This window comes from Protopterus annectens, chromosome 8.part0, assembly GCF_019279795.1.
Source record: "Protopterus annectens isolate FY-2018-M chromosome 8.part0, PAN1.0, whole genome shotgun sequence".
Lineage (NCBI taxonomy): Eukaryota > Metazoa > Chordata > Ceratodontiformes > Protopteridae > Protopterus > Protopterus annectens.
In genome coordinates, this window is record NC_056741.1 from 458915639 (window position 1) to 458941821 (window position 26183).

General features: G+C 37.6%; 1 protein-coding gene across 2 annotated transcripts in view; it reads left to right on the forward strand.

Annotated features, from left to right (window-relative positions):
• The window catches only part of LOC122808873 (toll-like receptor 2), a 90338-nt gene extending 64433 nt beyond the window's left edge, over positions 1-25905 (forward strand). For both annotated transcript variants that reach the window (XM_044079976.1, XM_044079977.1), the window contains one exon: positions 21411-25905. In XM_044079976.1, the coding sequence (XP_043935911.1) occupies positions 21436-23991 (2556 nt within the window). In that variant the 5' untranslated portion in view covers positions 21411-21435 and the 3' untranslated portion in view covers positions 23992-25905. The remainder of the gene's footprint in view (positions 1-21410) is intronic.
• The last annotated feature ends 278 nt before the right edge of the window (positions 25906-26183 follow it).

The window sequence follows — 26183 nt, forward strand, 5'->3', positions numbered from 1 at the left end:
TATGTCCACAGTTTTACATGCTATGTTTGGCCATTGTGAGCAGATTTTCTGATTATGTGGCAATTTGCTGTTTAACAATATGGGTTTAGGTCAGTAAAGGGACAGACAGATGTGTGTGTACTATGTCATTTCAGTCAGAATATGCATGCTGCTTCAGTAGTTACTGGTCTATCAGCTGTGTATGTTTATAGGGGAAGACTGTGTGACGCATGTCCCTGTCAGATGACCATTCCCCTCACCCCCTCCCCTTTCTGTATAGGTGTTGTGTGGATCCCCTGTTCTAGGTGGTTAGGAGGTATTGTAGGTTTGTAGCCGGTAGCTGAACATACTGCCACATATGTTGCAGGCTGCAGCTACTGCATTCTGCTCAGGAGACATACTGAGAATTGTGAACACATTGGGGGACAGCAAGCTCTACATGTCAGTGAGGGAGCAGTGTGAGCTGTCTTGTCACAGCATAGCCAGGGTGAGGGTACCCATAACAGTTCAGGTGAGGCATGTGCCTCAGGTACATATGTTATGTAATAGTGCATCCAGAGAGTGGTAGGTGACATTTAGGATGCCTATACGTATTTGAGAAGTGTGTCCCAACCTGCAGGCCTTTGATGTGCTAATATGGGTGGTAGTGACTGCTGTAGCAGCAACCGGTTCTGCTTAAGCTTGCAGGGCTCAGTCAGTTACTGTATTGACAAGCATGTACTTGACGTGCAACATACTGGAATGGAAGGCAGGACTGTGGGTGGCAAAATGTAAAGCATGCTAGGAATGTAACAGATTGAGCTACTGAGTTAATACTATAGCAGGTGTATTTGCAAGACATATGTGCATGCATACAGTCTGTTACACAGGATTCGCATGAACATGTGTGTTCAGATGGGTATGACGTGTGACACTGAACTGTCTGTCATGATTTTCTACTCTCAATCTGTACTGACTTGTCAGCACTTCAGCACACAGACTAGGTTTTGTGACAACTGTGCCAAAAGTAGGTGGCACAACTGTGGACATTCTGCAACAGTCTGTGCAGTTGTCAGCTCTACCTGATATCATAGGCCTCACGTACATCCATCAACATTTATTTGGCTGTGTACTGATTTGGTGTCTGCATCACAGTCCCAAGTACGCTATAATTTTTCCCATTATATGTACAAGCAGTGTGTCACTGGCAATAAGGATATGTTTATGGAAACACATGTGCTACTTTAGAGCTGAGTGGCCTAGTGGGCTAATGCACTATACTGTAGTTGAGAGGGTGCTGGGTTTAAAACTTGACAGGGTTGATTTTTTGCTGATGTGTATGACTGGCAAACAGGATATGTTTATGGAAACATCTGCTATCCTTCAGAACTGAGTGGGCTAGTGCATTATGCACTAGTTTACAGGGTCCCAGGTTCAAGGCTTGGGGGGTGATTATTTTGCTGATGCGCATAACAATGTCAGAAAGGAAAAAGGTGCTTAAAGTAGTTTTAAGCAGGTTTAAGGGGGTTTGTGCTGCACAATACACAGCTCCACTTAAACTGGTGCTAATTCCAAAAAATGAAAAGAAAAAAAAGGTGCAAGGAAAGTGATGAGATGGGGCAAGCAGGGGAAAACAATGTGAAAGGCAGATAGGGATGTGCAGGACAGGTGTAGGAAAGGGCCACAGCTCTCTATTTCTTGTACAACAATAGCTGTGCAGGTTGTAGAGAATTTGGAATTTGGGGTTTCACATCCCAGAGAGAGGGGTGTGGGTGACATAACTTTTTTGATTAATTTCTGTAATTATTGCTTGTGGGCAGTGTAGATGTGTACAAAATGGAGAGCTATGTATGGGGCAATATATTTTTTTTGTGGGAAAGATGCCCATTTTTTTTTATTGTGAGAGTGGAATGATGGGGAAGAAAGGTAGGTTGGGTAGGAGAGGTTGCATTTGCAAACAGACAAGACAGCAGACAGGGGTGGTATATCACACATAAGGGGAAAACAATGATCTATTATGCTGGTGATATTTTTTCTGGTTATATGTTTTGTGGTTTTCTTTTCATTTTTATTGCATTTCTTCTAATGTTCTATAACTCCATTTGTAAAGTTTTGATTTGGGCATTGGAAATTATTTCTGTATGTTTGTATGTAATCATCCATGCAGCCATAATTGTGGAAACTGAATGGGCTGTGTGTCTGTGTGTGTGTGTGTGTGTGTGTGTGTGTGTGTGTGTGTGTGTGTGTGTGTGTGTGTGTGTGTGTGTGTGTGTGTGTGTGCGCGTGTGTGTGTGTGCGTGTGTGTGTCTTTTATATCTATACCTACATCTATAATATATTTATATATACATTGGATATAAAAAGTGTACACACTCCTGTTAAAATGCCAGGTTTTTGTGAAATAAAAAAAATGAGACTTCAATAAATCAGTTCAAAACTTTTCCCAACTTTAATATGACATATAATGTGTATAATTCAATTGAAAAACAAACAAATCTGTTAGTGGAAAAAAATATAAAAAATAAAAAATGTACAATAAGCTGGTTGCATAAGTGTACGCACCCTTAAAGTAATACTTTGTTGAAGCACCTTTTGATTTAATTACAGCATTCAGTCTTCTTGGGTACATACCTGCCATCAGTTAAAGAGACTCTGATTAACCCCAAATAAAGTTCAGCTGTCCTAGTAGGATTTTCCTGATATTTACTCAGTTGCCTGCTATAGCAAAAGCCATATATCACAGAGATCTTACAAAGCATCAAAGGAATCTCATTGTTGAAAGATATCAGTCAGGAGAAGGGTACAAAAAACTTTCCACAGCATTGGATATACCATGGAACACAGTGAAGACAGTCATCAAAAAGTGGAGAAAATATGAGACAACAGTGATGTTGCAAATAAATGGACGTCCCTCCAAAATTGATGAAAAGACAAGATGAAAATTGGTCAGGGAGGCTGCCAAGAGACCTACAGCAACACTGAAGGAGCTGCAGGAATTTCTGGCAAGTACTGGTTGTGTACTACATGTGACAACAATCCCCTGTATTCTCCATATGTCTGGACTATGGGGTAGGGTTGCAAGACAAAAGCCTTTTCTTACACAGAAAAATATCCAGGCCTGCCTAAATTTGTAAAACAATACATTAAGTCTCCCAAAAGCATGTGGAAAAGTGTGTTATGGTCTGATGAGACCAAGGTTGAACTTTTTGGCCACAATTCCAAAAGGTACGTTTGGCGCAAAAACAACACTTCGCATCACCAAAAGAACACCATCCCCACGGTGAAGCATGGTGGTGACAGTATCATGCTTTGGGGCTACTTTTCTTCTGCTGAAACTGGTGGATTTAATCAAGGTGGAAGGAATTATGAATGGTTCCAAATACCAGTCACTTTTATCCCCAAACCTTCAGGCGTCTGATAGAAAGCTGAAGATGAAGAGGAATTTCACCTTTCAACATGACAATGACCCCAAGTATACATCCAAATCAACAAAAGAATGGCTTCATCAGAAGAAAATTAATGTTTTGGAATGGCCCAGCCAGACCCCAGACCTAAATCCAATAGAAAATCTGGGGTGACCTGAAGAGGGCTGTGCACAAGAGATGCCCATGTAATCTGACAGATTTGAAGTGCTTTTGCAAGGAAGAGTGGGCAAATACTGCCATGTCAAGATGTGCCATGCTGATAGACTCCTACCAAGAAGATTAAATGCTGTTATTAAATCAAAAGGTGTTTCAACAAAGTATTAGTTTAAGGGTGTGCACACTTATTCAACCAGCTTATTGTATGTTTTTTATTTTTTATATTTTTCCCTAACAGATTTGTTTGTTTTTCAATTGAAATGTACATGTTATGGGTCACATGAAAGGTGGAAAGTTTTGAAATGATTTATTGTGGTCTCATTTTTTTTTTTATATCACAAAAACCTGGCATTGTAACAGGGGAGTGTACACTTTTTATATCCACTGTGTAAGTATATACATACATATATATATATATATATATATATATATATATATATATATATATATATATATATATACATGTGTGTGTGTGTGTGTGTGTGTGTGTGTGTGTGTGTGTGTGTGTGTGTGCACCAGGGCTTAGCAACTAGCAAATGATCTGCTGTGATATCCGAAGCATTCACTGCGTTTTGCTGTGAAATAAGAATCATTTTCACTTGAGCTGCACTTCTTGTATGATTTTTACCATGTGCTGTTATTTACTAACTGGATTTTTGCAGTATTTTACTATTAGCTGTACTTTTCACCCTAGCAGAGACTTGTTTCAGATTTCCCTGGTCCCAGTCTGTTTTTTGCAGTTACTGAGCACTAATCCAGCTTTTGTCTGCAAAAGAGGGCTTTCTCTCCACCCTTGTGAGAGAAGAGTGTAACTAAGGACCCACCTCAGTGGTGATTGCTGGCTCAGGACCCAGTCTCATATGCTATCATTGGCTACAGTGTTTTAAAACTGTTTACTTTTGTTACTATTTATTGCAAGTGTTTGTGCTGCCCACACCATCGCGCACTATCTGATCAGTTGGGGTTACCATTGGCGGTTATAGATGGAAAGTCCCAGATAGATATAGTTTCTCTTAGCCAACTGTTTGTATTCCATCTGAGGGTTCTCCCTGTTAGCCTCACTGCCCAGACAGTCACTCAGCTGAGCCTCTGAGGCACCAATACAAGTCTCACTCACTAAGACTCTCGCAGTTTAGAACTTTTTAGTAGTCCCTCAGCCATACCTGGTCCTTCTAGTCCTCTCCTCACTACTGATCACAGCTCTATACCTGCCATTATGGATGGACAATTTCCAGCCATTTCTCCAGTCAGCCTAATCAACATGGGCATCCTGAGGCAATGCAGAATTGCCTTATGTACACTGATGACCCATTATTTCTACTTCATACAAATTAGGTATGTGAGAGATGCATCTGTATTAAGAATCTAGAATCTGTGGTCTCTCACTTACAAATCAGGTTGTCAGTTCACACACTTCACCCCTAGCACAAAACACATACACAACCCCTAAACCCACATATGCAGAGGTACTCACCAGAAGCCTACCTAAAGATCAGAGACCTCCCAAACATAAACACTCTTCACTTAATGCATTACCAGCTAAACACAGTACATATAAAACACAAACACCAGTGTCTCACAAAACAAGCCCCCAAGGCAAAACACTAAGCCTAATGTTTTTATCATAGATGACTCCATTGTGAGACACACAGATGTCCCACTCACCAGGATAAGGAAAACTTCATGGTCAGCTGTCTGTCAGGTGCCATAATCTGCTACAGCACACATGCACTCAAGTATCTCAACAACAGGTACTGTTACAACTCTGTCATAGTCCATATTGTTGGATGATGCCACAGTACAGGGAAAAAATGATGGACTTCATCAATTGACTTAATTACTGGTGTCATTCCAAGGGGATCCAGTACCTGTCAGCCTGGCATGATATATAGTTATAGACCACGATGCTTTGTCAGAGATGGTCTTCACCTGTCACCTCTTGGCTTTTGGCTACTGGCTAAAGCACTTGCAACCCCAATTGTGCCTTTTTTAGGTAATGTCACAAGAACAAAATTCCTGATGTAAAAATATCCTTGAAAAACAAAATCAAGGTTATGCTGCTAAATGCTAGGAGTTTAAATCTGAAACTTCAATCACTAGAAGCATTCCCCACTTTGGAAGATGCAGACGTCTGTGCAGTCACAGAGACCTGGTTCAAGGCTGTGGGGAACCGTGCCAGATTAAAATGCCTTCCACATGTTCCGACCACAAAAATGAATGCAAGAGAACAAAAGGAAGAGTATCAATAGTCATCAAAGATAAATACACCTCTAGAATGGTTAAACAGAATGATTCTCAAGAGTTACTCCAAGTGCAAATAACTGTAGGAAAGACCCTCACTGAATTATTGTGAGCTATAGATCCCCCAACATAAACAATGATATCCACACTCCCTACTTGGACCTACTTGAGTTGCTCAAAATACAACAATACAACCAAGCACTCTGGTTATGGAATACTTTAACTACCCATCCATAGACTGGGTAAATTATATGTGTACTAACACACTCATCCAAAGGTTCTTGGACTTTTTTAACTCCAATGCCTTGGAACAGATAGTTGGCACCCCCACAAGGAGCCCAAACATTCTTGATCTGGTGCTCACCAACATGGGAGATTGGTATACCATTAAAAGTCTGCAACCCTTCCTGGTGAAGTCTGATCATAAATCAGCCTCATTCGAAGTAATGATTACATCAGACTCCCCTCAGGAGAAATTATACTAAAGAACTTCTCCAAAGCCAACTACAGCTTCTTAATGGATAGCATTAATAGCTTCAAAGTTCCTGTCCCCACTGCTGGCAAGGACACCTATACTGGGACATACACCATTGCTCTGTATAAGCATCTATACAACTGCATTGACTCAGTCATACCTGATAGGACCAAAGCAAGATCTCCTAGAAAGAACAAGCCTGCCTTGTGGACATCTGCCATAAATAGGTTATACAATAATAAGAAGAAATTGCTATCTAAGAACATGAAGAAATGGTCTTAGAAATGGAAATACACCATTCTCAACTTGAATAAGCTAATAAGGCATTTTGTAAAGTCATCCAAAGCTAGTTGAATCTAAATTAGCATCCCTAACTAAGGATAACCATAAAGCATTCTTTAGTTACATGTGAAATCATAAAGGAAAAGGCCATATTTGCGCTGAACTTGGGGTGAATGATATCACATATACTGGACCTGTAGAGATAGCCAACCTGCTAGCAAACAGGTTCAGTGAAAACATCTCCTCCCCTGCCACATATACCCCTGAACACTCCTACCACCTATTCTCCATCTAGTATCTCTAAAGAACAACTCTTAACAATTCTCTCCAAGGCCGAAAATACAGCCTCTGTGGGACCAGGCTGCATTCTAAATGGTTTAAAACATAAGTTAGCAACACCACTGAGTACTGTTTTTAACCACAGCCTAAGCACTGTTTTTGTCCCTGCTGAATGGAGAACAGCTAGTGTCATCCCCTTGCACAAAGGGGTGCATCCGCCAACCCTGAGAACTATAGACCCATAAGCCTAACCAGTCTTATCTGCAAGGTCATGGAGAGTATCATCATGGACCTTACCAACAAAGATATAGGAGACATTCAAACACATGAACCTACCCACTCTGCTTTTGTTAAAGGGAGATCATGCCTGCTGAACCTGATGGACTTCTTTGAGAAAATCAGCAGCGTCCTGGATAAAGGTAAATATGTGCATACAGCTACCTAGACTTAGACAAAGCCTTTGGCACAATCTCTGACTCAAGCATCATTGAAAAACTTGGGTCTATATTAAAACATGGAACGCTTAAAACAGCGAATGATGTTTCATCGACCCTTTTTCAGCGAAAGCTGAAAATGTCGACACCTTAGAACAGTGATTTCTTTTCTAGGGAAATAAATCGCTGTTCCAACCAAAAAAAAATAAAAAATAGTAAATACTTCCAAACACATACACACGTACCTTAACCCTAATTCTACCCCCACAAAAGTAAACAGCTGAAAACACATATGCACGTAACTCAATCATACATCTAACGCAAAAAAAAAAAGTAAACAATTTAAAACATATGCACTTACCTTAACCCACCCCTAACCCTAAGGTCAGTAACTGTTGCACATTTACATAAACAGTTCCAAACACATACACACTTACCTTAACCCTAATTCTACCTCCACAAAACAAAAGTAAACAGCTTAAAACACATATTCACTAAACTAAACCGTACATCTAATGCAAAAAAAAAACAGTAAACACTTTCATACATATGCACTTACCTTAATTCGCACCCTAACCATAAGGTCAGTAACTGTTGCACATTTACGCTCGGGAGCTATACCAGACAAGGGACCACACTACAGTGCAGAACACAGCAGGGCAATGAAGCGGTTAAGCGACTTCTTTCCCAGGGAAAGAATTCACTGAATGGCCACTTCACTGTTTTGCCTGTTCACTCTTTAGGCGTTGATGAAAACGCATTCGACAAAATGCATTTTCGTCGTTCTAATACGAACCCGAAAAACTCACCCAGCTGGGAATCAACACATATATTGTCAGGTGGAGTGCAAACCTGTCTTACCAAAATAACACATAGAGTCAAAACAGGGGATGCCACCTCTACCAGCAGACCCGTTACCAGCAGTGTTACACAGGAATTGGTGCTAGGGCCCCTATTGTTTGGAATCAACTTCTCGGATGTACAGGTAAAAACAAAAGGTCTGTGGCTGACAAAGTTTGCTGATGACTGCAAACTGGGTGCAGTCATTGAGTCCACAAATGACGTCAACATTCTACAAGAAAATTTTACACAAATCAATGACTGGTGCCGAAGTCATCGGCTTAAACTCAATGCAAAAAAAAACATTATCATCCCCATCAACAAGAGTGCTGTACCTGCTGATTACCATATTAATAATAGCACCTAAAGCTCTAAATCAGTGGTGAGAGATTTGGGCACACAGGTAGACAGCAAACTTACCTTCGATCACTATGTATCCACATGGGTTAGGAAGACCTTTGACATTGCTCAACTCATAAGCAAGGGCAGAGCCTCCAGAACAAAAGAGGTTATAACCCCCCTGTATGCTTTCTTCATCAGGCCATTAACAGAGTACAATGTTCCCTCTGGTATGTACCTTACCAGGCACCTGCAGCAACTGGAGAGACCTCAAAGGTTTCTCACAAAGAAAATTCATCGCCTTCAGCACATGTCATGTGCAGACAGCCTGAAATCACTGTCACTATACTCTGTATCATATAGACTTCTCAGAGGTGACCTGTGACTTGCATACAGAGTAAACTCTGATCCTGCCTTAATGGAAATTATGCACATTTGCAAGTCAAATGGTACAAGATTCACTCACTCTAGGCACCCTAACCTATAATGTATATATATATATATATATATATATATATATATATATATATATATATATATATATAGATTTACTTTATAATCTAGAAATACTGAAATGTTGAATTTCTGTACGTCCAGACCATAAAGTCGAATCCATAAAACACGGACAGCCCAAAACCACGAAACTTCAAATCGCAAACACACACCATACACCACACCACACATACAATGCAATACTAACACTAAAAAAAAAAAAACACACAAACATAACACCACACATCTACAAACCTACACTACAAATAAGCCCCCTGCACCCACCCACACATACCCACCTATAGATTGCACGAACAGAGAAAAACAATAAACTCACAACCAGACATTCTACAGTCCCTCACACACACACATACACACACACACACACACACACACACACACACACACACACACACACACACACACACACACACACACACACACACACACACACACACCACACATATACAAACACCACCACATCCAGCACTTAAACACTCACACTTTTACCTGCCTACCCTAACCCACACATACAACTTACAAACACACTCACATACATTCAAACACCTACGAAAAACCCTTAGAAAACACTCACTTACCTTAAATTCCACCTAAAGCCACACACTACACTGGACTCCATCCACACAATACACTAAACGTCATGTAGTGTAAAGCCATAACCACAAATTCGATATATCTGGATTAGCGATTATGCACTTTCAATATTTTTCAGATTCCACTTTATGGTCTCAACATACTGAAATTCGACATTTCAGTATTTCGAGATTATATATATACACACACACATATATATATATATATATATATATATATATATATATATCTGTATATATATATATATATATATATATATATATATATATATATATATATATATATTGTTGTGTCTTTCGGCTTTTCCCAGTTAGGGGTCGCCACAGCGGAACTCCGGTCCACTAATGATTGGTAGTTGATTTTTACGTGCCGAGGTACCAACCCTGATGCACAACCTTCAATGAAGGTATGCCCATTCATGCATGCCTCCACGCAGAAGACTCTCTAGCTGAGAATCGAACCGGACAGCATCTTACTGTGAGGCGACAATGCTACCACAGCACCACCATATATACGTGCGTCTTACTGTGAGGCGACAACGCTACCGCAGCACCACCATATATACGTGTGTCTGTGTGTGTGTGTGTGTGTGTGTGTGTGTGTGTGTGTGTGTGTGTGTGTGTGTGTGTGTGTGTGTGTGTGTGTGTGTGTGTGTGTGTGTGTGTGTGTGTGTGTGTGTGTGTGTATGTGTACATATATATATATATATATATATATATATATATATATATATATATATATATATATATATATGTATAGATATATATATATAGATATATATATATATATATATAAAATATAGAGGTTTACTATCAAAATGTTGAAGGTAGGTTCGGTGAACATGGAAATGACAAACGGTAGTTGGCCGATTTTCATGTTGTGAACATTATGAGAGCAAGAGTAATTATCAGTGAATGCAACTGTGCATTAACTGATATGTAGTTGATGTTATGTGTAGAGATCACAATACAGTGCAGATTGGAAAATGTATCCCTTTCCTCATTGCAATTCGATCTCAGAGTTGGAATATATAGGTTACAGGGGAGGCAGCCCCACACAGGGGGGTGCAGGGGGGTGCAGGAGGGCTTACCACCCTGCTAAAACATGAATGCCAGTGTAGAAGTTTGTTACCTTTGCACCTACACTGAGAACACGTTCAAGATTCTACATAAATGAGGAATCTGCTGAATTCTTTCAACAGATTTGACATTTATGGCTACTTAATATGCAGACATTCAGAGTTTCCTTTTGATGTTAACTACATTTTTTTTTTAACTTTGGTATTTTGATAGTAAACCATATATATATATATATATATATATATATATATATATATATATATATATATATATATATATATATATATATATATATATACATATATATATATATATATATATATATATATATATATATATATATATATATATATATATATATTAGGAGAGGCTGTAGAGAGGGTTAAGAGTACGAAATTCCTGGGTGTGCACATATCAGAGGATCTCTCGTGGTCGAGAAACGCCAGCCAACTGGTCAAGAAAGTGCATCAATGCCTCCACTTTTTAAGAAGGCTGAAAAAAGCTAGGCTTCCTCCCCATATTCTCTCCACCTTCTATAGAGGTGCAATAGACAGCATCCTCACCTGCATCTTCACAGTGTGGTTTGGAAGCTACACAGCTGCAGAAAGGAAGGTGCTACAAAGAGTGGAGAGGGTTGCAGATAAGGTAACAGGTTCCAATCTTTCTTTGATACGACATCTTTATTCTGCAAGAAACATCCGGAAGACCACCAAAATAATACAGGACAACACGCATCCTGTGCATGGACTGTTTAAGTATCTAGCATCAGGCAGGAAATATCGTAGCATCCGCTCCAGGAGTACAAGATTTGATAACAGTTTCTACCCTACAGTGATTAGACTTCTGAACTCAGGCACTAGTCCCAGGGGTCTGAACACATAATAAGTCAATTGTTTATTTATTTGTGCAATATATACTTACATATATTCCAAGTAAGTGCAATATTTATTTATTATACCCATAGTCAGTATTATTTAACTCACTCAAGTGCAATATTAGGCAAATAACTTAGGCATTTCAACCTGTAGTGTGTTTTGTATTACTTTAAATAGTGTAGCTAATTTAACTCAGGGGAGGGTATATGTTTCATATATGCATGTTGGTAAATGTCTCTGCTCTTTCTTGCATGTATTGGGAGTCGTATTGTATAGTTATGTTTATTCCTCTACTTGTATGTGTTGTTTCACTTTCCTTTGCAATCTCAAGCATTGAGCTGATGCACGAAATTTCATTTAGGCTTAGCCACTACTGCCAACCTTTGCCCTTTTCTCCACTGTTAAGCGATCTTGGAGCTGAAATATTTAAGTGGGGGGGCAAACCCCCCCTATGTTGGGTTTAATGTTTTTAAGTTGTTGTTTTTGGCAGTGGTGGCTAAGTGGTTACTTTCTGAGAGGTGGGACTCAATGTTCCAGGATTTTGCTGTTCTAAGTTGCAATGTTGTCGTCTCCATTTTCCGGGAGATGATGTTCTGAGCATTCAACATTCTGAAGGGTAACTGTATATATATATATATATATATATATATATATATATATATATATATATATATAAAATATTTTATATACATATACATATATATATATATATATATATATATATATATATATATATATATATATATATATACATATGCAGCAAACCGTTTAAACAGAGTGCTACTTTTAATTGTATAAAATTACAGACGCTAGTGTAAGCAAAGGTTTTTTGTCTTATCTTAAACAACTGAACGCATATAAAATACAGACGCTAGTATAAGCAAAGGTTTTTTGTTCTTACTTTTAAGCAACTGAATGCTTACTTGTTTGCTTTGTGCCGTTAATTCAATTGAACAAAGGCTCGGCAGGCACCACACAGAAATGCTTTTGGTACTATACTATCAACACACTGATTAAACAGAGTGATACTTTACTGTAAGGAATAGCGACTATACTTTGTCCACAAACTGGTTCTTATAAACAGATAATTTTGAATGCTAGATATTACATGTTATGCTAGCTATTGTTGTGATTGTCTCAACCTCTCACAGACTGTTTGTCCACATTCTGCCCAACAGTGATTGCTTAACAGTTGGAAGTTCTTGCTTGACTTAATATTGTATGTGGATTCTTGTAAGACCAAATGAAGTGTTGGATGTCTTTGCATTGTGTCTATTTTAACACTTTGTTCCCTTTCTCCACTTCTTCTTAAGCTTGTAATCCTCCTGCCAGAGTAAACCTTCCCAGATACTGTGCCCCTCGGGCTGGTCAAGACCTATAGAATTAACTGACTTCATCCTCAAACTGTGCCACCTCACCCCAGCGCAGAATAGACCACTGTCGTCTCTGTACTCTATTGGCTTTGGAAGCAGGAACTGTTGATTAAAAGTATGTGTAACCTGCTCCTTATCTATTACCAATTCAACTAATTCCTATTTTTATTACTAATTTAAGAGAACAGTCCCTATCGGGAATACCAGCAGCCATAGTCTCCCACTCAATATTCTCTATACCATCCATTAATTTGACCTCTAACTATCCCCCTGGCTTTCTATAGATTCCTCTCCACTCCCTACAATGCTCTCAGTCTCCCCCTGGGATATCTCTTTTGGTATTGCAAGGTACAACCACTAGAGGGCAGTACAACATTGTAATTTATCAGTTACATTGTTCCTATAAAACCAGTCCTCAAACTAATCTGTTTTATTCCTGCCTCTGGTAATATCCTACTTCAGCCCTTGTTTCTGTGAATTTATTCTGATTCTTTCCTCCCTTCTGCCCACTGGTTAGCCCTGAGTTCCTCGTATCCCTTACTTTGAACTTACCTTCCAGATCTCTGATTGTTTTCCTCACTACCTGCCTTCTTACTTTACTACTTGGCTCTACCCACTCCGTTCGCCCTGTGGGCTCACTCTGCTCCCCATACCCTACCCCCAATTCTCACCCCCCACTACAACTACACTTATACCTGGGAAGCACCTCCCACAATTAACTCACATCCAATCTACAACCTTCCCGCCCCCTGCATTCTCCTGTTACCAAACCTGTCCGGTCCCTCCCAGAATTACATTACATCCATTCAACATCTTCCCCGCCCTCCGCTCTCCGCATTTCCAACTACCAATAACACTCTTACTACCATCATATATCTAACTACATCCACCAATTCATTCCTATCAATCAACTAAGGCCAATTACAATGAACATCTGCCTCCAGCAAATGACCCTACTACTCCTCCTAACATGTACCTACCACATCACTTGTTACAACCATTCCTTACAAAACAACTCTTCCCTCATCCATAAATCTACAGCCATTATCTCTACCACCCCTTCTTCATACTCCCTAACAATAATCCCCACCCTATTCAACACCACTGTCACTACTTATATCCTTCTTAAACCCATCAATGCCAACCCCAAATCCTTTATGACCCAAACATACATTATAATACTGCAAAAGATAGTGAAAACAATGCAAAAACTACAACGTGAACTATTAAATGATGGCGATATCCACTCTAACCCAGGTCCCTATGATATATATCATCCTACTAATACGCAACTACCCAAACTAACTCAAATCAATACTAGACCAGCAAATAGTCTACTCATTCTAAACCTAAATATCAGGAGCATCAACAAAAAGATACATGAGCTTCATACTCTAATCTCACAATATACTCCAGATATAATCAGTTTAACAGAAACATGGCTAAAGCCAATTACCAAAGATACAGAGATCCTACAGTATCCTTTGGCTAGACAGACCAAAGAAGAAAGGTGGAGGCATTGCTCTACTGTATAAAAATACACTATCCATGGCTAAATCCGAGTTGACTGGACAAGGCAGAAATACTCTTAACCAGGCTCAAATTAGGTAACAACAAAACTATTAACATAGTTACAGGCTATATCCCCCCAGGCAATAATATCCCCATCATGGAAAATCTACTACAATGGCTATCACAAACCCTGCCACAAGAAACTATTTTATTAGGGGACTTTAATATTGACTGGCTTACTTGCTCACCCCAGGCTCCCACTAATCATATCAACCTACTTACCTTCTCTCAACTAATCAAAGAACCCACCCTAGTAGACAAAAATAGTCAAAGAGAATCACTTTTAGATTGGATTCTACTAAATAAAATACCTCCCTCATACTTAGCAGGTACCCTTCCTGACTCACTAAGTGACCATCAAACTACCTTCCTACTCAAATATAACACCCACCACCCTCAAACCCCTATACTCCAAACAATAAGAAACAAAAAACATTTCAACTTACCAAACTTCTTACAAGACCTACAGCTCTACAACTGGACACAACTGTATTACTTACCCCTTGATGAAGATATCAAACACTTCAGCTCTACCTTCCTAGAGATACATAGGCATGCCCCTCCAAGAACTACCAGAATTAAATCCAAAACAGTTCCATGGTTAACAAGGGAAACAAGGCAAAAAATAAAAGAAAGGAATACAGCCTGGACAGCCTGGAGGTCCAACAAAAATCCAGGAACACAGCTAGCATACCAGCAATTAAGAAACCTTACTAAGAAACTAGTAATACAAGATAAAATAAATTACTTTATAACCCATCAAACCCAATACTCAAACAATCCAAAAAAATTCTGGGCAGGCTTAAACAGGTTACTACACCCTGGCAAAACCACTACCCCACCCCCAACAACAGGTTTAACAAAAGAAAACATAGCTGAATCATTTAACTCATTCTTTACTGAAACTGTACTTGCTCTTGCCCAAAATCAAACCTATACAAATACTACTAGTACCTCCCCCAAACCAAACAACAGCCCCACATTTAAGCTACAACCCACCTCGACCTCCTATATAAGAAAACTACTATCCCAACTAAAACCAACAACAATAGCAGCAGATTCCCTCCCCCAATGAATTCTTAAAACTAGCAGCAAACAAAATAGCCTAATCAGTCTCAATCCTAAATAACAGATCCATATCAGAAGGTTCAGTACCGTTGATCTGGAAAACTGCCTATATTATACCCCTACACAAAAGGGGAAATTCTTATGACATATCTAACTACAGACCAATAGCAATACTTTCCCCACTTGCTAAAATATTAGAAAAATGTATCCACCATCAATTAATGACACATCTCATGGATCAAGGGCTCCTATCTCATACGCAACATGGGTTTTGGCCAGGACATAGCACCACTACTGCCCTGATAGCATTCACAGATACCATTAATCACAACAGGAATAATGGTAAACTTTCTTCAGCCCTCTTCCTTGAACTATCAAAGGCATTTGATATGGTTAACCATGAGAAATTAATCTCCCATCTTGTAAACCTAGGCCTTGATAACTTATCAGTCTCCTGGTTTAGAGGCTACCTTAACAATAGACAACAGGCAGTACTATGGAATAATAACTTATCTCCACTCTTACCTGTTACACTCGGAGTTCCTCAGGGATCTATACTAGGCCCTTTGCTATTCTCAATTTTTACAAATAATCTCCACTCAGCTCCAAAAAGTTCAACCCTTATACAATATGCAGACGATTCAACTATAATATCTAATGCCCCTACTTTACTAGACCTCCACAAAAATATCCAGGATAACTTTCACTCAGTGGAAACATGGCTCACTGAGAATGGCTTAATCCTCAACCCTAAAAAAAACAAACTTCTGCTATTCTATCCCTCAACTACAACTGCCCCCACATGCACCTTTACTATCCACTCTAATAACGGTACCCCCATATCAACTGATACCCAGACTAAACTACTTGGCATTACTATTGATAATAAGCTCAAGTTTGATGTACATATTAATCTGGCCATTAAAAATACTAACAAAAAGCTAGGCAGCCTCTACAAGCACAAAGCAATCCTGACCCATAATGCTAGAACTACAATTGCACGTTCACACCTTCTCTCAACACTACTGTATGCCTCACCCATCCTGATTAACTTATCCAAAAAAAAATCAATAAAATGACAACCTGCTACAATCAGATAGCCAAATTTGCCAACAACAGCTCATATAGAGCTCATCACTGCCTAAACCTAAAGCAATTGGGTTGGATGGAACTACCTAACTTACTTATCTATAGTCAGCTAGTTACTACTCACAAGATACTCTATCAACAAAATATATCTCCTTCACTGGGTAACATTATCCAACAATATTCATGTTCCAGGCAACTCCGCTCAACTGATAAACTACAGTTAGCTATTACTAGATCCAACAACCATGCAGGAGATTCCCTTTACTCCTCTTATGTGGCCAAAATCTGGAACTCCCTACCCACATCCTTATCCCTGATAACCTCACTGCCTAAATTTAAAAAAACTATCCACAACTTCCTCAGTAACAAATGATTATGTCTATGCTCTACTCCAGACTAATACTTGCACCACTTCAGTACTATGGTAACTATTGTCCTAAACTAAAGTCCTATCTGTTACTTGCATATAAACATGTAACATATCAAAGTTATGATAATATTCATATAACAATGTTACTATTAACAATGTAATACTGTTTAATGACTATTGCAACTATTGCAAATGTCTAGTGTCTGCAGCCCATACCTATATGTGTCAATAACTAGACACCCTACTGTATCTAGTTGAAATATGCATCTGTCTGTAACTTTAAATCTATAAGTGTCTGCAATTTATACCTATAAGTGTCATTAACTAGATACCTTAAAGGATCTAGGTGAAATATGTACCCAAGTTTGTCTGTATGTTCTGTTTAATTGTCTCTTTGGAGCTTTTCTCCCCAGGCCTCCACTGAAAATGGACATATATCCAGCTGGACTATCCCGGTTAAAAAATGTAAAATAAATAAATAATAAATAAAAATATAGTATATATTATATATAATATTATATATATATATATATATATATATATATATATATATATATATATATATATATATATATATATATATATATATATATATATATATATATATATATATATATATATATATATATATATATATATATATATATATATATATATATAATATGATATATATAAATATATATATATATATATATATATATATATATATATATATATTATATATATATATACATATATATAGATACACACACACACACACACACACACACACACACACACACATATACATACACATATACATACATACACACAAACACAAAGATAGATTATAAATGTAGCCAGATTACGGATATAGATCGATAGATGTAGATACATACAGACAGAGGGACAGATAGATAGATAGACCCCAGAGCTGTAGCTAGCTGAATTAGCACCTCAGAGCAAGGCTAACATCTGGTACCATACCTATATGTGTCAATAACTAGATATCCTACTGTATCTAGTTGAAATATGTATCTGTCTGTAACTTTAAATCTATAAGTGTCTGCAATTTATACCTATAAGTGTCATTAACTAGATACCTTAAAGGATCTAGGTGAAATATGTACCCAAGTTTGTCTGTATGTTATGTTTAATTGCCTCTTTGGAGCTTTTCTCCCTGGGCCTCCACTGAAAATGGACATATATCCAGCTGGACTATCCCAGTTAACAAATGTAAAATAAATAATAATAAATAAAAATATAATATATATCATATATAATATTATATATATAGTACATATAATATTATATATATATATATATATATATTGTATATATATATATATATATATATATTGTATATATGTAAATAAATATATATATATATATATATATATATATGTATATATATATAATATATATATACATATATATAGATACACACACACACACACACACACACACACACACACACACACACACACACACACACACACACACACACACGCATATATACATACACATATACATACACATATACATACATACATACACACAAACACAAAGATAGATTATAAATGTAGCCAGATTATGGATATAGATCGATAGATGTAGATACATACAGACAGAGGGACAGATAGATAGATAGACCCCAGAGCTGTAGCTAGCTGAATTAGTACCTCAGAGCAAGGCTAACATCTGGTACTGCTTGAGAACCAAAAGACAAAAAGTCCACCACAATTGAGGCTTTAACAATGAATTACAATTCCTAAAGCACACTTTTACAAGCTGACAAGGGTGCAAGCAGCATTGCGTAATAGTTGTGGATTGTTTTTTGACTTGCAAGTCAAAAACTGATTGGCAACATTTATAAACTGCCATTTATGTCCCTATACACAAGCCAAACACTTTCTATCATTTATTTAAGCAATCAATTATGGCTGCTTAAACTGCTTCCAGGGATTGATTGTCACTTTTTGACAGTGTCAGTCACTTCCCCTAATAGCTTGTACTTGGTGCTCTTTCATTTTGCCATTGCTATGGTGAGAAAGAGAGAGATATTTGCATGTGTTTGCATGTGAAGCTTTTTTCTTTTAATGTGAATGGGGCTCATTTAGCATGAATCGTTATGTCAGATGAGTTTTGATAATATGCATACGTTGGTGGTAAATGCCTGATGACACACATACGATGTAGATAAAAATATCTACATTCTGAAGCTGATACATTTATTCATCACATCCTTTTTAGACTTTTCAAGTAATGCTTTTAGGAAAATAAACACTTTTACATGCTGCTATGAGATTCATTGATTTATCACACACTGATATCAGGATGTGTCATTAATGTATTTGTCTATCTATCTATCTATCTATCTATCTATCTATCTATCTATCTATCTGTCTATCTCACTATGTGTGTATTTGCATATGTATATATAATACAAATATAAAATATATATAGAGATAGATATAGATATATAGTTGAAATCTACAATAGCAAAAATTCATGAGCAAATGTATTTTAGTGATGTAAAAAAGTGAATGCTCATATGAGAGAATGTTCTTTTTATTGGTGGTTTGTTTGCAGGTAGCTTTTTTGGAGATGGACAGGGGAATTTACCCTTAGCCTGCTGCTGTGTGATCTCAGAGTTTGGTATATATAATTATCAGGGGTGTGGGGTTTGCAGGAGGGCTGGCTTCTCCTGCAAAAATATTAGCTTTAGTTTGTCTTGTTTTTGATTATTTTAGATTCACTCTAACATTATCCCTTTTTTTGTTGTCTCTTTAGAGTATTCATAACTTCATGAGACAACCACACACACACACACACACACACACACACACACACACACACACACACACACACACATATATATATATATATAGAGAGAGAGAGAGAGAGAGAAAGAGAAAGAAAGAGAGAAAATAAAGAGAAAGTAGTTAAAAGTGTAAAGCAGACGTGCCATATTAGGATGCTAGAGCAGAATGTCAGGGTTATAAGACAGTGTAACAGTGTAATACTTGCAAAACATGTCCAGGCATGATTTAGAAGATCTTTTAATGTCACATTGAACACAGTGCAGTCAATGCAAATTTCAATACCAGTATGAAAGATGCTCCACAAAGTCAAACTACTGTACCAAAGGTCTGTCTCCACTGGACCCTTTGATTTTGCATTCTTCAAGTGACCGTAACTAAAGGAGCAAAGGGCCGTTGATTAAATGTATATGTTAATCATTCCAAAAAATGCCTGCAGCATTCCTGATGTAGGCATTTACAACTATTGCAGAATAGCAGATATTAAAATCTATGAGAAAGGCTGAATCATGCTTGAGCTACGAATAATACTGCTATACCTCTTTGTTAAGTCTCACTAATTCTGTATATTCTTTAGATGGTGTATGATTTTCTGTTTATGTCTTGCTCTATGGTGTCTAGGTTGTAACTGAAAAGGGTTTGTTTACCAGTCCACTTACCTGATTATCAAACTAAAATGCAGAGGAATAGTTGATCAATGCACAAACCAGGAAATTGAAACTTTCAACTTCTGCAAGGCTTTCACCTCTTTCTTTTCTTAGTTTGTGAAGGTTTGTCCAATGACATTTACTTCAGCTTATCAAATCTCCCTTCCCTAGGTATACCTTTACTGGCCACACAGTCCCACTGCCCTGCTTGAATACCACAGTTAGAAACTGTATGGAGCTTAGCTTAAAACATTTTTGCAGAGAACTGCACCCCCATACACAGTTTGGAGGCTGCACCCCCACATTTCTGAGATTTAAATATACTGCTTTCTACTTCAATTTGGTATAAAGAGAATACATACCTTTCTCTTTTCTCCATGTTGGAGTACACTTGGATGTAGTATATTTAGAGACTGAAGCACTCAGGGTTCACAGCCTCTGCCAGCCAACATTTTTTCAAGAATTTTAATTCAGTACCTATTCTGTATGTTGCCTACCAAAGGGCAATAATGTCTGTGGCAGGCTGGGAATGGGACAGTTAACGCCAGTAAGTAAGAAGATATTTGTTTTTCTATACATTAGGATTAGCATGCTTAGACTGAGTCATTATTAGAAAAGCAGAAATATAGTGTCCTCACTCATATTGCACTGGCATTTCTGCAATGAGTCATCTGGTCGTTTGCAAGGCCTGCAAAATGCAGAGGTCCTCCCAAAAACTTTTTACCAAGATTACTCATTATTAAATCAGTGATTTTTTTTTAATCAGGACAGTGTACAATTATATTACCTGAAGGTATGCTGAGTATGTTTTGTAGTCTATAACGTTTTAATATTTAGTAACCTCAGGTTTAGAATCCATTTGGGTGGTGTGCATGAGACACTACTTTCAGCATGGGTATGTGGACACTTAGGTCCTGTATGAAACACATATTGCATTGTAACAATTTAAGTTAATTAATTAATCAATTAATTAATGTATTTATTTATGTGTTTTTTTCAGGATATGAGGCTAACCAGTGCAGACCATGGCTGGGCTTTTCACACACAAGCCTGGGAATCTATTATTCATTTTACTATGGACTCATGCCATGCCATTGGTTGTCAAAGCACAGAGTTGTATAATTATGGGAAAGTCTGCAAATTGCAAGGGTAGGAATCTGGTGACAGTGCCCAACAACCTGCCCATTTCTCTTGAAGTACTAGACTTGTCCTACAACAAACTGACCATTGTTCAGCACCAAGATTTTGCTAGCCTGACTCAGCTGCGCATTTTATACCTCAATTACAACAACATATCACAAATTGAAAAAGGCTCCTTTGATAAAAATACTTTGCTAGAATACCTGACAATCTTCAACAATTCCTTGACAGAAATTCCCTCATCAGCATTACAACCTTTAAAGAAACTGCAGACTCTGGACATATCAAACAATTTCTATACCTGTGCCAGACTGGTAGGTGATTTTGGCTCATTTCATAACCTGAGTGACTTTTCACTTGGTGGACCTTTAATCAAATCTTTAAAGAATTATGATTTTGTTCCTATACAGAACTTGTCATTATACAAATTTTCTTTAAAGACTGCATCAAGCTTATTGCATTATGAACCAGGAGCTTTATCTGTGGTTAATACTCAAGAACTTTGGTTGGATATTGCATTAGATAAACATGCTGATGCTCTACCATTGATATTGAAAGATTTATGTAGAAAATCCTTTCAGCTTCTTCGCTTTCGAAATTTGTTTGAATTCACCTATTACACGGAGACAAGTGATATTTTCACTGGTTTAGCAGATGTCTATGCAAAGAAATTAATTTTCTATAGGGGCAAATTTAATGAGAACTTAATGAGACTTGTTTTGTGGAATATTCAAAAGTCCAGTATTGCAAACCTGTCATTTCAGAGCATTGACTTTGCACGGTCATTGAAGTCCACAGAATCTAAGATTCCTATCACTCATCTAGTCTTGAATCAGTTAGAATTAAAAGACATCAGCAACCCAGATATTCTGAGGTTTGACTGGAGCTTCACATGGTTTCAGAATGTCACTAATCTCCATATAATCAATGTTAATTTTAACTATGTCCCCTGCGATGTGTGGACTGAACTGAAAAATGTTAAGCAATTGAACATTACCTATAACAGGCTTCGGGATGGTTTTATTTACAATCAAAGGTGCAGTTATGAAGGTTCAATGCCTGTGCTGCAATACTTTATTGCAAGAGACAATAAGCTTGCCAGTCTTCAGGTCTTGTCCCTGCTTAGTAGCAGTTGGTTACATCTACAGTATATTGATGTTAGCAAAAATCAAATTAAGGACAGCACTGGAGCATGTAACTGGAAGCCAAACATAACCACACTTATTATGAATTATAATACTGTCAGTATGAAAATCTTTTCATGTCTCCCCACCACACTGCAGTACATTGACATGTCAAACTGTGGACTTGATCAGCTGGACACAAAGTACTTCCTTAGGGCTTTAAATCTCCAGACGTTGTTTCTAAGTGGAAACAAGATCAAGTTTATTCCCAGTGACTGGAGTAGCCCTGGCCTGCAAACTCTATATGTAGATGGGAATTCTTTTGGTGTCATCAGCAGAGGTTCCTTTCGTATGATGCCCAGCCTGAGTCAGCTCAAGGCAGACAATAACCCTTACCATTGTACTTGTGAGTTGCATGCTTTTATAGAAGAAACCCATGACACAAGGAATCTGGAGCTGGCAGGTTGGCCAGATGCTTATATCTGTTATCATCCAGAAAAATTCCTCAGTACAGCCATCAAAGATTTTGACCCAGGACGTTTACAGTGCGACATCACTTTAGTGGTAGCTGTCTCAGTCTCTTCGACTGCTGTTATTGTCATCTTTATAATGTTGCTTTGTTGGAAATTTGATGTGCCTTGGTATATTAAAGCAACATGTCAACTACTTCAGTCAAAATATCGATCACATAAGTCAGGTCCATCTCGTAATTGGAATTACCATGCATTCATTTCCTACAGCAGCTCTGATGCAGAATGGGTAAGGGGCCAGCTGCTCCCTCGCCTGGAGAATGCAACTCCACCTTACCAAATCTGCATTCATGAGAGGGATTTTATGCCAGGCAAATGGATCATAGACAACATTGTAGAGAACATTGAGAACAGTCGTAAAATAATTTTTGTTCTTTCTCAGAATTTTGTCAATAGCGAGTGGTGCAACTATGAATTATACTTTGCTCATCAGCGGACTATTGGGCAGGCTTTTGAAGATATCATTCTAGTGGTCAAGGAAAGCATAAATTTTGAATCTCTACCCAACAAGTTTTGCAAATTAAGGAAATTGATTCACACTAAAACTTTCCTTGAGTGGCCCATAGAGGTGAACAGACAAGTTTTTTTCTGGGCTCAGTTGAAAAGTGTTTTGGGTAGAGCTGATACAGGCAATCCAAGACTGAAACAGCATTCTATAGAAGACAAAATGGATAATTCCACTGAACTGTTGTCTGTACATTCTGAAAAGCTTGCTACCACCATCAGTGAGGCAGATTCTACTTTCTTATGCACCTCTCACTCAATGGAGCAGATGCCTGAATACTAAACTTTGGCTTTGCTAATTGATGTAGCGCTGCCGTCATACAGTACTGCACTTTCGCCAGGTCTTTCAGAACATTTCCCACATCTGCAGATCAGCATGTTTTCTGAGAACACTTGTATTATGTGAAGAGTATGTCTGTAAGATGAACCTGCAAGTTTTTGTTTTTATCATGTATTTTGGCTCCTGTCACAAGTAACAGAAAGGAAAAGGTCAGTGCTGTGTGCACAAATACACTGTATGTGAGGTCACATGGAAGGTAAAGACTGAAAACAACCAGAAGTAGTTAAGATAACCTTCAAGCACTGTACTGAAAAGCTAACAAGCCAGTAGATAGACAGAAGAAACAGAAGTATGTGAATGTCAGTGGGGAAATGAAAGATTTTCTTTAACATGTTGTGATGCAGATGTTTAAGTTATGTAGGCTTTGGCACCATGAGGGCAAATGGAAACATTACCTGTTGTATATTGTGCTTCAGGTCCTTGCATTATACAGGCCTTTGTAGCAAGATAAATGTTGTGATTTTTCAGACTACTTCATGCATTCATATTAAATGTGATATATGTATAATATATTATATGTTCAGTATTCTATATACTCACCTTTATTCATGGAACAGAAGTTGAATAATCCAAACAGGACCGTCTGTCTTTGGTATTATCTATTCTGGTTACCTACACATCTGCTTACAATAGTTGCAAAAGTCTATTTGAAATTAGTCAAAATTAATTTTATTAACTGAGTTCAGAACTTTCTTTTTCCAGAGTCCTTATTTAGTATCCAAGCCTAAAGTCAACAATCTTAAAAAATATATGCACTAATGTACATTTTAATCCATTTCTGAGATAGCACCCAGATTCATCTGCCTCTTAATATGTATGCACAACCTTAGCTATCCATTAGACAGTGAATTCTGAGACACTGAGATAGAAGAAATGTTTAATAATTGTTATGTTTCTCACACTTAAAACTGCTATACTTGTGTGAGCATCCCCTTTCCCTCACACAACACATATAAACACAGACTGGGGTGCTGGGAACAGACTTAATCTCTTCAGTACCAAAATAACAAAAGTACTTTTTAACACACCTGTCATACTATTCTCTATTGTGCATATAACAAAACTACTTTTTAACATCTCCTTCATACTTTTCTCCATGGTGCAGTCAAAACATTCAGGCTGATTATTCAATTAAATGAATAAGAAACTATTATCGCACATTGTATTTGGCCTCATAGTTCCCCTAATTATGAAAACATAATGTAGGAGCTATTTTGAAAGTGCCTTACTATTTTTATCCAGCTAAAGACAATATTTGACGTAAGCTTCTCTTCAAGAGTGGAGCTCTTTTTTAAAGCAACAGTGCAGTCTTCATCACAAATGTCTGGTTTAATTTATGATTAAGAATGGTGCTAGCACAACTGACAAATATACATCTCTAAATTCTCTATGCTACAAAAAAGTAACTTGTATAGTCTTCAGGGATAACCTTACCTTACAATGTCTGCAATATGGGCGCATGTTGTTTGCTTGATGACACTTCCAACAAACTATTTTTTTCAGTTTGCCGATTAAACAAATTACAGTTACAAAAAATAGCTGTTTTTTAAATGCTGTGTTTGGATACTGTTATTTCATGTAAGTACAGTTTAACTGTTTTTTTTTATGTTTATATTGTTTTCAGGTTTGTGGTAGCACTTTTGCTGGTGTGTTTTTGGACTGGTATTATTCAGAGTAGAGAAGGGTGGAGGTACAGTGAAAGTAGCTATTTCCCCTTTCTTTATGGTTGTGAGTCCATGGAGTCAATATATTTAAGTAAAAGAGGTGGGGAGTGCAGGGTGGCTTATCCCCTGTAAAACATCTGTGTGTTTTGGGGACGGTTTTTAATAAATCTGCATTTCTCGATAGAGTAAAACACTTTTAGTAGTGTTGTTTCATTTCTAATGTAATCACTGTTCTGTGATATGAATCCATACAATGTTATTTGTTGTGGGATACATGACTACACTTTTTTCTTAATATACATTTTGCTTAGCTTTATTGCACTGCTTTAGAATGTCATATGTTACATTTGTGAAGAGGAAGTGGTATCACATAGAAAAACAATCATTGTAAAAGTTCATGTCAGAGTGGAGTCCGTGTTAAATGCAGTAGTATTCCTTATTGAATATTGACTATATTATAAGCAAAATGTC